Source organism: Chiloscyllium plagiosum, unplaced genomic scaffold, assembly GCF_037043375.1.
Source record: "Chiloscyllium plagiosum isolate Xiang-an unplaced genomic scaffold, Cpla_swu_hap1 HiC_scaffold_7, whole genome shotgun sequence".
Lineage (NCBI taxonomy): Eukaryota > Metazoa > Chordata > Chondrichthyes > Orectolobiformes > Hemiscylliidae > Chiloscyllium > Chiloscyllium plagiosum.
This window is the reverse complement of record NW_028270145.1, coordinates 95,478,115-95,491,368: the sequence shown is the minus strand read 5'-3', so window position 1 is coordinate 95,491,368 and position 13,254 is coordinate 95,478,115. Positions and strand designations below refer to the sequence as shown.

General features: G+C 43.1%; 1 protein-coding gene across 5 annotated transcripts in view; it reads left to right on the top strand.

The window, feature by feature from the left end:
* Window positions 1-13,254, top strand: part of cacnb4a (calcium voltage-gated channel auxiliary subunit beta 4a) — a 354,028-nt gene that overhangs the window by 289,139 nt on the left and 51,635 nt on the right. For 4 of the 5 annotated variants that reach the window (XM_043694193.2, XM_087989317.1, XM_043694196.2 and 1 more), the window contains 2 exons: window positions 8,317-8,393; window positions 9,592-9,611. In XM_043694193.2, the coding sequence (XP_043550128.1) occupies window positions 8,317-8,393; window positions 9,592-9,611 (97 nt within the window). The remainder of the gene's footprint in view (window positions 1-8,316; window positions 8,394-9,591; window positions 9,612-13,254) is intronic. The other variant, XM_043694194.2, reaches the window with a different exon arrangement.

The window sequence follows — 13,254 nt, the reverse complement described above, 5'->3', positions numbered from 1 at the left end:
TTGGAGTGTGTGTGTGTGTCTGTGTGTGTGTGTCTGTGTGTGTGTTTGTGTGAAGTGCAATGGGGTCACATGTAGTGTGACATGAACCCAAGGTCCCGGTTGAGGCCATCCCCATGGGTACTGAACTTGGCTATCAGCCTCTGCTCTGCTACTTTTTGTTGTTGCCTGTCCTGAAGTCCCCCTTGGAGGACGGTCACCACAAGGTTCGAGGTCAAATATCCCGGACCGCTGAAGTGTTCTCTTACTGGGAGGAAACACTCCTATCTGTTGATTGTTGTGCGGTGTCCATTCATGCATCCCTGTAACCTCTGCTTGATCTCGCCAATGTACCATGCCTTAGGGCATCCTTGCCTGCAGGGTATGAGACAGACAACGTTGGTTGAGTTGCATGAGTACCTGCCATGTACATGGTGGGAGGTGTCCCCATGTGTAATGGTGGTATCTGTGTCGACACTGACATATCTTGCAGCGTCTACCATGACAAGGTTGTAGGGTGTTGTCCTGAAAGCTGGGCAGTTTGCTGCGAACAATGCTCTGTTTGCGGTTTGGCGGTTCTTTAAAGGCGAGAAGTGGAGGTGTGGGGAAGGTCTTGTTGAGGTCCTCATCCTCGTTGATAACGTGTTGCAGGCTGCAAAGAACATGGCGTCGTTTTTCGGCTCCTGGGAAGTACTGGATCACGAAGGGTACCCTGTTGGTTACAGCTTGTGTCTGTCTCCTGAGAAGGTCATTGTGGTTCCTCGCTGTGGCACGTTGGAACTGGCGGTCAATGAGTTGAGCATTGTACCCAGTTCTTATGAGGGCATCCTTGAGTACTTTCAGGTGTCCGTCACGCTCCTCCTCATCTGAACAGATCCTGTGTATGTGTAGGGCTTGTCCATAGGGGATGGTTGTTTTAATATGTTTCAGGAGGAAGCTGGAGAAGCATAGGATTGTGAGATTATCTGTAAATTTGCGGTAGAGGGTGGTGCTGAGATGCCCATCCTTGATGGAGGTGCATGTGTCCAAGAATGAGACAGATAGTGAGAGTAGTCCATGGTGAGTTTGATGGTGGGATGAAACTCGTTGATGTCATTGTGTAGTTGTTTCAGTGACTCGTCGCCATGGTGTTGTTTGGAAGTCCTGCGTAGAGAAGAAGTCTTGCATGAAAATGTTGGCATGTTGGGGTACAATATCCTGTATTTAATCCTGTATTTTATATTGTGTCACTCTGTGTAGCTCCCTTCCTGTATTTTATATTGTGTAGCTCTATGTAGCTCAATCATTGCACACAGACTTGCCTCAGTGGTGCTGGTCGACAGAAGCATGATACTGCAGTTCAAACTTTACTATTTGGCTCATTGTCCAGGAGGGCGTATTGCCAGAAGAATAATTTGGTGGCTACTCCTCTCTTTTAATGGTCCACTGCTGCTTTGTGTCAATTTTGGCATATTTCACAGAGGGTTTCTTTCCATGAGACTTTGTGAGATTTCTCCTGCTATCTTCCCAAACACAGCTGGTCAGTTATGCACCCCACTCCTACAGTCCCACTCCTATACTGTTATCTACTTCTTCCCATCACAGTTTGAAGTACTTGTCACTGCCTGGAACACACAGAATCCCTGGATCTGGAACCATCTTTAAAGCCGAGCTGTGCACATGGTCAAGTGCTGCCAATCAAGAGTTGTCTTTCACCCTGGACTTAGTAGCAGGGTAACCACAAACAAACCCTTCTCAGGGCACAGAGGTGGCATGTCTGACACTTCCATTGCACGTCATATTGTACATTTATTGCTATTTAAAGATGAAACTACACATCTTGCCCATCTTTAACGCCATCCCATATTCGTACTCTGTCTACTTTTCCCCAATGCCCAGTGTAGCATTATTGTTCAACATGGGACAAACATGTATTGGAAGGCCTTCAGATAATTGAAAATGTTTACTTTTATTCAGAAACCACCAAAATGAACAAAAGACAAAATGTTGCTTTTGCCTCTGGGAAAAGACAGGATCTGTTTGCTTTTCAAACACCAATGACTACAGTAAATGAATGATCACTGTATGTAGCTCACATCTTTTGGAAATAGGTGTCAATTAAGTCCTGTCTGACTTGTTGCACTTAATGCTACAGTCCTCTATCTTTGCAGAAGGCAATGTTTGTCTTGCTCAATATCTTCATTTTCCTCCTTGGAAGACTGTTCCTCCTCTTCCATGGCATTCCCTCATTGTCTGCTTCAGTTGTGCACAGCACAGCATGCTGGGATTATGGGGCACATTCTATCCAGCATGCACTACAAGGCTCCCCAGATTGATCCAAGAATCGGAACCTCAGCAGCAGCAGGCCTAGTGGAGCTACATATTTGGCAGAATGGGTAAGAATATCCTTCCCAAGTGAATGTCGTGAACCCATTGGACATTTGAAACAAAAATGAAACAAAGACCTGCGGATGCAGGAGATCTGAAACACACAAGAACAGAAATTGCTGGAGAAACTCCTCATCTGTGGAGAGCAAACAGAATTAACGTTTCGAGTCTCAGTCTGAGAAAGGGTCACTGGACTCATTCTCCTATCACCCTGTCAAGACTTCTGAAGATCTTACATGTTTCAACAATGTTCCTGTTACACATCCAAAGTCCAGCAGGTACAACCCTAGCCTGTCCACCGTTCCTCAAAACACAACCCACTCTTTCCTGGTATGAGACTCATAAACATTCTCTGAACTGCCTCTAATACATCTGCATCCCTCCTAAATCAGGAGACCCTGTATACTGTACTCTCTCATAGGACTGCTCTCTTAGGAACACAATAGAAGGACAACATTTGGCCCATTAAGTCTGCATTAGCTCTTTTGGAAAGCAATCTAGGGAGCCCTGCTCCTTGGCTCTTTCCCCATATTCCTGCAGCTTTCAGAAGGTTATACTGCTAAATAGTTCTGGTGTAGTTCTTATGTTAGGATGAGATGTGATGGCTCAGTTCGAGCACTTGAGAATTGCTAGTTAGCCAGGAAGGACCTAAAGAGAGAGCTAAGAGGAGCCAGGAGGGGATATAAGACGTCATTGGCAGATAGGATCAAGGAAAACCCTAAGGCTTTCAATAAGTATATCAGGAATAAAAGAATGACCAGAGTAAGATTAGGAAAATCAACTTTTCGGACAAAAGCCCTTCATTGGGAATTTCTTGATTTTCCAGCTCCTCGGATGCTGCCTGACCTGCTGTGCCTTTCCAGCACCACGCTCTCAACTCTAAGCTCCAGCATCTGCTGTCCTCACTTTCGCCTAGAGTAGGATTAGGGCCAATCAAGGATAGTAGTGGGAAGTTGTGTGTGGAGTCAGAGGAGATAGGGGAATTGCTAAACAAATATTTTTCGTCAGTATTCATAGTAAAAAAAGACAATGTTGTCAAGAATACTGAGATACAGACTACTAGACTAGATGGGATTGAAGTTGACAAGGAGGAGGTGTTAACAATTCTGGAAAGTGTGAAAATAGATAAGTCCCCTGAGCTGGGTGGCATTTATCCTAGGATTCTCTGGGAAGCCAGAGAGGAGACTGCACAGCCTTTGGCTTTGATCTTTATGTCGTCGTTGTCTACAGGGATAGTGCCAGAAGACTGGAGGGTTGCAAATGTTGTTCCCTTGTTCAAGAAGGGGAGTAGAGACAATTCTGGTAATTATAGACCAGTGAGCCTTACTTTAGTTGTGGGTAAAGTGTTGGAAAGGGTTATAAGAGATATGATTTATAATAATCTAGAAAGGAATAAGTTGATTAGGAATAGTCAACACGGTTTTGTGAAAGGTAGATCGTGCCTCACAAACTTTATTGCATTCTTTGAGAACGTGACCAAACGGATGGATGAGGGAAAAGCGGTTGATGTGGTGTATATGGATTTCAGTAAGGTGTTTGATAAGGTTCCCCATAGTAAGCTACAAGGTTCCCTATGGGAGACTTATTAGCAAGGTTAGATCTCACAGAATACAGGGAGAACTAGCCATTTGGATACAGAACTGGCTCAAAGTTGAAGACAGAGGGTGGTGGTGAAGGGTTGTTTTTCAGACTGTAGGCCTGTGACCAGTTGGAGTACCACAAGGATCGGTTCTGAGTCCTTTACTTTTTCTCATTTACATAAATGATTTGGATGCTAGTATAAGAGGTACAGTTAGTAAGTTTGCAGATGACAGCAAAATTGGAGGTGTAGTGGACAGCGAAGAGGGTTACCTCAGATTACAACAGGATCTTGACTAGATTGGCCAATGGGCTGAGAAGTGGCAGATGGAGTTTAATTCAGATAAATGTGAGGTGCAGCATTTTGGGAAAGCAAATCTTCTCAGGACTTATACACTTAATGGTAAGGTCCTAGGGAGTGTTGCTGAACAGAGGCCTTGGAGTGCAGGTTCATAGCTCCTTGAAAGTGGAGTCGCGGGTAGATAGGATAGTGAAGAAGGCTTTTGGTATGCTTTCTTTATTGGTCAGAGTATTGAGTACAGGGGTTGGGAGGTCATGTTGCAAATGTACAGGACATTGGTTAAGCCACTGTTGGAATATTGCGTGCAATTCTGGTCTCCTTCCTATCAGAAGGATGTTGTGAAACTTGAAAGGGTTCAGAAAAGCTTTACAAGGATGTTGCCAGAGTTGGAGGATTTGAGTATAGGGAGTGGCTGAACAGTCTGGGGCTGTTTTCCCTGGAGCGTCGGAGGCTGAGGAGTGACCTTATAGAGGTTTACAAAATTATGAGGAGCATGGATAGGGTAAATAGGCAAGTCTTTTCCCTGGAGTTGGGGAGTCCAGAACTAGAGGGCATAGCTTTAGGGTGAGAGGGGAAAGATATAAAAGAATCCTAAGGGGCAACTTTTTCACACAGAGTGAACTGCCAGAGGAAGTGGTGGAGGCTGGAATAATTGCAACATTTAAAGGGCATTTGGATGGGTATATGAATAGGAAAGGTTTGGAGGGATATGGGCCCGGTGCTGTCAGGTGGGACTAGATTGGGTTGGGATATCTAGTCGGCATGGATAGGTTGGACCAAAGGGTCTGTTTCCATGTGTACATCTCTAAGACTCTAAAATAAAGATGCATGGGATTGAGGATGATTTTGCAGTTTTGATCAGATAGTGGCTAGCTGAAAGAAGACAGGGGATGGTGGTTGATGGGAAATGTTCATCCTGGAGTTCAGTTACTAGTGGTGTACCACAAGGATCTGTTTTGGGTCCACTGCTGTTTGTCATTTTTATGAATCACCTGGATGATGGCATAGAAGGATGTGTTTATAAATTTGCGGATGACACTAAGGTTGGTGGGGTTGTGGATAGTGACAAAGGATGTTGTAGGTTACAGAGGGGGCATATATAAGCTGCAGATCTGGGCTGAGAGGTGGCAAATGGAGGTTAATGCGGAAAAGTGTGAGGTGATTCACTTTGGAAGGAGTAACAAGAATGCAGAGTAAAATTGGTAAAATTCTTGGTAGTGTAGATGAGCAGAGAGATCTCAGTATCCAGGTACATAGATCATTGAAAGTCCAGGTTGACAGGGTTGTTAAGAAGACATACTGTGTGTTAGCTTTTATTAGTAGAGGGATTGAATTTCAGAACCATGCGGTCATGCTGCAGCTGTACAAAACTCTGGTGCGATTGCACTTGGAGTTTTGTGTACAGTTCTGGTCACTGCATTATAGGAAGGATGTTGAAGCTTTGGAAAAGGTTCAGAGGAGATTTACTAGGTTGTTGCCTGGTATGGAGGGAAGGTCGTACAAGGAAAGGCTGAGGGACTTGAGGCCGTTAGAGAGAAGATTGACAGGTGACTTCATTGAGGCATATATAGGTTTTACAGTGAGAGCCTTTTTCCTTAGATGTTAATGGCTAGCACGAGGGGACACAGCTTTAAATTGAGGGGTGATAGATATAATACCGATGTCGGAGGTAGTTTCTTTACTCAGAGAGTTGTAGGGGCATGGAATGCACTGCCTGCAGTAGTAGTAGACTCATCAACTATAAGAGCATTTAAATGGTCATTGGATAGGAATATGGACAATAATGGAATAGTGTAGGTTAGATGGATTTCAGATTGTTTTCACAGGTCGATGCAACATTGAGGGCTGAACGAATGAGGGGAGGTCCGATCAAGGACAGTAGTGGGAGACTGTGTATTGAGTCGGAAGAGATAGGAGAGATCTTGACTGAGTACTTTTCTTCAGTATTTACAAACGAGAGGGACTGTATTGTTGAAGAGGAGAGTGTAAACGGACTGGTAAGCTAGAAGAGATGCTTGTTAGGAAGGAAGATGTGTTGGGCATTTTGAACAACTTGAGGATAGACAAGTCCCGCGGGCCTGACGGGATATACCCTAGGATTATGTGGGAAGCAAGAGAGCAAATTGCAGAGCGGTTGGCAATGATCTTTTTGTCTTCACTGTCAACGGGGGTGGTATCAGGGGACTGGAGAGTGGCGAATGTTGTGCCCCTGTTCAAAAAAAGGAATAGGGATAACCCCGGGAATTAAAGGCCAGTTAGTCTTACTTCAGTGGTAGGCAAAGTAATGGAAAGGGTACTGAGGGATAGGATTTATGAGTATCTGGAAAGACACTGCTTGATTAGGGACAGCCAGCACGGATTTGTGAAGGGTAGGCCTTGCCTTACAAGTCTTATTGAATTCTTTGAGGAGGTGACCAAGCATGTGGATGAGGGTAGAGCAGTGGATGTAGTGTACATGGATTTTAGTAAGGCATTTGATAAGGTTCCCCATGGTAGGCTTATGCGGAAAGTCAGGAGGCATGGGATAGAAGGAAATTTCACCAGTTGGATAGAAAACTGGCTAACCGGTCGAAGTCAGAGAGTGGTGGTAGATGGTAAATATTCAGCCTGGAGCCCAGTTACAAGTGGAGTTCTGCAGGGATCAGTACTGGGTCCTCTGCTGTTTGTAATTTTTATTAATGACTTGGAAGAGGGATTCAAAGGGTGGGTCAGTAAATTTGCAGACGATATGAAGATTGGTGGAGTTGTGGATAGTGAGGAGGGCTGTTGTCGGCTGCAAAGAGACTTAGGTATGATGCAGAGCTGGGCTGAGGAGTGGCAGATGGAGTTCAACCCTGTCAAGTGTGAGGTTGTCCATTTTGGAAGGATAAATAAGAATGCGGAATACAGGGTTAACGATAGGGTTCTTAGTAAGGTGGAGGAGCAGAGGGATCTTTGGGTCTATGTTCATAGATCTTTGAAAGTTGCCACTCAGGTGGATAGAGCTTGTAAGAAAGGCCTATGGTGTATTAGCGTTCATTAGCAGAGGGATTGAATTCAAGAGTCGTGAAGTGATGTTGCAGCTGTTCAGGACCTTGGTTAGGCCACATTTGGAGTACTGTGTGCAGTTCTGGTCGCCTCACTTTAGGAAAGATGTGGAAGCTTTGGAGAGGGTGCAGAGAAGATTTACCAGGATGTTGCCTGGAATGGAGAATAGGTCGTACGAGGATAGGTTGAGAGTGCAAGGCCTTTTCTCATTGGAACGGCGAAGGATGAGGGGTGACTTGATCAAGGTTTATAAGATGATCAGAGGAATAGATAGAGTAGACAGTCAGAAACTTTTTCCCCGGGTACAACAGAGTGTTACAAAGGGACATCAATTTAAGGTGAAGGGTGGAAGGTATAGGGGGGATGTCAGGGGTAGGTTCTTTACCCAGAGAGTGGTGGGGGCATGGAATGCACTGCCTCTGGGAGTGGTAGAGTCAGAATCATTGGTGACCTTTAAGCGGCAATTGGATAGGTACATGGATGGGTGCTTAAGCTAGGACAAATGTTCGGCACAACATCGTGGGCTGAAGGGCCTGTTCTGTGCTGTATTGTTCTATGTTCTATGTTCTATGTTCTAAGGCCTGTACTGTACTGTGATGTTCTATGTACTATCATTAGTGCATTGTTTGTGATAATTTTCTTTAAATTTAGAACTTCCAGATATTATAGTGGGAGACAGTAGAACAGTATCAAAATTGTATTCTCTGATTCCAGTTTTACTGCGCACTAGCACGATTTGGGTTGGAGAATCTGTGTTGTGAACGCCCTGACTGTAAATTTTGGATGCATAATTTTATTAAAAATCAGTCGAGGCTGAACCTCTGATGGTTCACACCTCTGAAGAGTGACCCAAATAAAAATAACCAAAATAAGTAAAATTGTTTCACGAAAAGTAATCAATGGGCCTGTAAATGGTCCACAAATCCATGAGAATTCATTGTGTTCATGATATAAAGTCCGGAAAAGTTGTAAGGACTTTGAACCTGAATGTAAACTGAGTAACCCGTTATGTTCTTCACTGTTGCTCCGTCCCCCATAATTATTTTTGAAATATTTTGTTTTATTAGGAAGTCCAGTGGGAACTCTTCTTCCAGCCTCGGTGATATGGTGTCTGGTACGTGGCGTTCTCCCTCCCCTTCTTCAGGTGAATTTGTTCTTGCTATTTAAATCACACGTGGAGTATTCAACTTGCAATTGCCCAACTGACTTTAACTCTGTAGGTATTTTAGGGTATTGCAAGAATACCTGATCACTCTGTACATTGCATGGCAGAGTAAGTAACACATTCAGGAGTTCAGCAGATATGACAAACCATGAGAGTAAAACTCGAATTGTTTATCAATATATGCTGCACTCTTAATGAGTTTCTTATTAGTTTACTGTTAAAAGGATGTTGTTCAGTACAGAGCATGTGACTGAAAGTAGATCCGATCCAAAGTGGATTTCAAGCTTGTTTGGTTCAACTTTAATGTCATTGCATCCTGTGTCTTGTTCTTCTTCCATGTTGAGTTTTCTTTCATTCATTCATGGAATATCGGCATCACTGGCTAGGCTAGCATTTATTGCCCAGAGTAAACCACCTTGCTGTCGGTCTAGAATCACGTGTAGGCTAGACCAGGTAAGGATGGCTGTTGCCTTCCCTAAAGGACATTAGAGCTGAAAATGTGTTGCTGGAACAGCGCAGCAGATCAGGCAGCATCCAGGGAACAAGAGAATTGACGTTTCGGGCACAAGCCCTTCTTCAGGGCTTATGCCCGAAACGTCGATTCTCCTGTTCCCTGGATGCTGCCTGACCTGCTGCGCTGTTCCAGCAACACATTTTCAGCTCTGATCTCCAGCATCTGCAGACCTCACTCCTCACTTTCTCCTAAAGGACATTAGCGAACCAGATGGGTTCTTCACCCCTCCAATAATCAGTAATGGATTCATGGTCATCATTAGACTCTTAATTGCAGATTTCCTTCTATTGAATTCAAATTCCACCATCTCTTGTGGTAGGATTCAAACTGGCGTCCCCAGAACATTATCTGGGTCTCTGGATTAACAGTCCAGTGCTAATACCATTTGATTCTTGCTTCCCCCCAAGTCTTATGCCATAGAGTTTGCCACCAACATTAGCACAACTCAAACACTTGAATATAATATGAACACATTCAGTATTTTGTTTCCACAATTTAATAATTACTGTGTTGTTGATATTATTTCAAATCATGCTTAATACGTTAGCTGAAATTACCTTTCACAGTCGAATTCTTGAGATTTGATGCTACCAAGTTTGCATATTCTGATAGCCAGGACAAGAATGTTTGTTCCTTAAACAAATGCTTTTTTCCCCTTTGCAGCAAAACAGAAGCAAAAAGTGGTGAGTGTTTTTTTTTCTCCATCCTGGTGTTGCTTTTGTGTCTATCAACTTAATCAGTAGTTTTCTTTCTGTTACTGTCAGGCTGTCACCAGTGTGGCTGTCAAATCCACTGAAGCTATTCTAATCACAAGAGCTGAGTGTGTGTTGTACAGCATTAGAGTGCAACAAGTGAAAATGAATGGAGTTTTTGTCTAATTCTTGACACTTACCACAGACTTCTCATTGAACTTTAAACATTATTTGATGCATGCTTTGCATACTGAAGTGCTTATGAGCAAAGGAGAGTCTTACCAACAGATGACCACAGACTGAGAATGACTTGGACAGTTGGAAAGTGATATCCAGGAAATATAAGCAGTGGTTTGAATGCAGGTAGGAATGCAGAGATTTGGGGGCCCAGTTGGGTATAAACAATCCTGAATCCTGGCAGCACGAGAGCCAGGAGTTTTCAATTCCCAGACTTCATCTGCATGGCGCCAGTGGGAAGTGGCATACAAGGTGCACAGTATGGTTGATATCGACAGAAAAGATGGTCCTCAGGGCTCGGTTAAGTTTCAGAATGAAGATTCAGTAGACTTTTGGTGAGGGTAGAGGATCTGGCGTGGGAAGATTAAAAACCTTTGGAAAGAGCCCAGAGGACTAATTCTGCTCTGTCAAGCCCCATGATGAGAGTTGAAATCATTAAAACAACTTGAGTTTTTGGAAACAAAAACAGAAGTCATTGGAAAAGCTCAGCAGGTTGGCAGCACCTGTGAAGAGAAATCAAAGTTAACATTTTGGGTCTGATGACCCTTAGAAATGTTAACTTTGATTTCTCTTCACACATGCTGCCAGACCTGCTGAGCTTTTCCAACAACTTCTATTTTTGTTTCTAATTTACAACATCTGCAGTTGTTTCGGTTTTGACCTTTTGGATCGTTTATTCCCTTGGCTGCTATTCCTGCTTTGTTGGCCTGGTCAGAGCATCAGAAATGTCTCCCTATAGACCAATAGTTAAAATAGTAGTCTGGCCCTAATCAGAACAATGGAACACAATTTGCTTATTTAAAGAGCACTAATTTCAGGTGCTGTTTCTGTCTGTTTGGAAGAACAGTTTAAAATCAGAACCTGCAGGAAGACAAATAACAGTGTGTAATTGCCATGGATAATTGTAACTGTATGCATCCTCACGGTTAAAATTGTCTCTATAATCTTAGAACCGCAGTGCTGATCTTGTGTCTTACCAAAAGTAATATTTTATGATCCACTAATTCTGTTAAAAGAATCAAATAAAAGGCATCATCCGTTTCATTCAGTGAGACACCATTATGTGACAGATTATCCTGATGCCAAATGTTCACAGGACCACAGAATTGTTACAGCACTGAAGAAGGCCATTTAGCCCATCGTTCCTATACAGGTTCTGTTGCCTAGTGCCAATCACCTGTCTTTTTGCCATAGCCCTGCACACCATTTCTATCCAAGTAATCATCTAATGCCGACTTGAATGCCTCAGTGGAACCTGCCTCCACATTTCCAGACAGAGCATTCATTATGCTTTCCTGGACTAATATTTAAATTACCGCATTATGTGACATCTGGGAACAGCTAAGGTCATGTGTTTAACCAAACAATGGATTCTCAAAATTAAACATCAGATATAACTGCCACAAAGTCAAATGAAATAACTAGCAGTGACAGAATGAATATTCCAATGAACATAAGTTGCTCATCAGTTGGTAGAGTATTGTGATCTCAAGTTGTATATCTCAGTTCATCTGATGTTGCTTTTGTATTTAGTAGTTACCAATGAAAGAAACACTTGTGAATTCTGATATATTTGCACCTATTTGACAAGTTGCTTTGTGATAGCTAGGTCACAGAATGTCCACTGGCTTCAGGCTGAATTTAGAGTGAGGATTTCTGTTTGCATTGTTGTGCTGAAGATCTTCACATTCTGCCCTCTTGGCTGCAAGTAGCAAGAGAAAAGAATGTTACAATCACACATTTTTCTGAATTCATTTCTCACAACTGTTTCACTGTAATGGTAGGGATTTAAAAGGTAATTAGGGCATCTACTTTTCTCTCAAGTGGGAATTGCAAAACATAGGAACATAGGACTGGCTGTTAGAACTGTTTTTTTGGATGTGAGGATCATAAGTAGTGAGTGACCCGTGTCCCTTTCAATTGACATAGCAACATGTAAACGTTGTGTATCCACCTCATCTGAATATGTGAGTGTAGTACTTATGTTGCTCTCTGTTTCTTAATGCTATGGTGGGGAGGTGCAGGTGTTGGACTGTGGTGGACATAGTCAGTCGTCACACCATTCCTGAAGAAGGGCTCATGCCCGAAACGTTGATTCTCCTGCTCCTTGGATACTGCCTGACCTGCTGCGCCTTCCCAGCAACACATTTTCAGCTCTGATCTCCAGCATCTGCAGTCCTCACTTTCTCTCAGAAATCACACAACACCAGGCTATAGTGCAGCGGGTTTATTTCAAATTACAAACCTTTGGAGCACTGCTGCTTCCTAATGCTGTCAATGAGTTCTGCACACAGCAAGAGACCCTGGCATTGTTGTTTGAATGCCTCATGGCACTGTTTTCCTACTCTTCTTAAAGGCATGATGTATCTTAAAAGATAGTTGGTCAGAATTTTTTTTTCTTTCTCATTCATTCACGGGATGAAGGCATAGCTGATGAGGCCAACAGGTTATTGTCCTTCACTAACTGAGGGCAGTTGAGATTCAACCACATTGCTGTAGGTCTGAAGTCAGACTGGTAAGGATGTCAGTTTCTTTCCCCAAAGAACATTAGTGAACCAGATGGATTTTTCCAACAATCGATTCACAGTTTTCATTAAACTCTTAATTCCAGATTTTTATTGGAGTCAAATTCCACCATCCGCCATGGCGGGATTCGAACCTGGGTCCCCGGAACATTACCTGGGTCCCCGGAACATTACCTGGGTCCCTTTTTCCTCATTCCTGAAGAAGGGCTTTGCCCGAAATGTCGATTCTCCTGTTCCCTGGAATAACAGTCCCGCAATAATATTCCGAGGCCATCAACTCCCCTGCATTGCTGCAACGTAAATTCTTGCAATGTGGCAGTTGGATCGACAATGACCAATGAGGTGCGAGAGACATTAGTGTTGCAGGTGGGCAGGAAGAAAGGTGCCATGGACCCTCAGGAACCAAGCTAAGCAGGAAGCAGATGAATTTAAGGGATTGAAAGGCTGACTTTGAATGGAGAGCCTACTCTTGTTTTGACATTTCTAGTTCTCACAAGTGGACTCATCTTGCGGTACTTGTTCTGTAATCTGCTGTCTTACAGCTGTGTCGCCGGATGGTTAATTACCCTGTCTATGTTTTGACAATTGATTTTTAAAAAATTGAAAATTATGGGAAGGAGTACCCATAATTTCTCAATGTATACTTCTAATGGGTGAGCCACCACACTGCATGTATATATTTAAAACATTAGTCCTCCAGACTCAAATGGTATTCAGGAATGGTTGTCATTGCACCTACTAACATAATTAATCTGTTTTCAGATTAAATGCATGAGACACAATGGCTTGACAAATACTTAACAATGGAATTGTCAAAGCTGCATTTTCCTCTATTCAATCAATTCTTTTCAAGCCCAGTGTCAAACAAACTT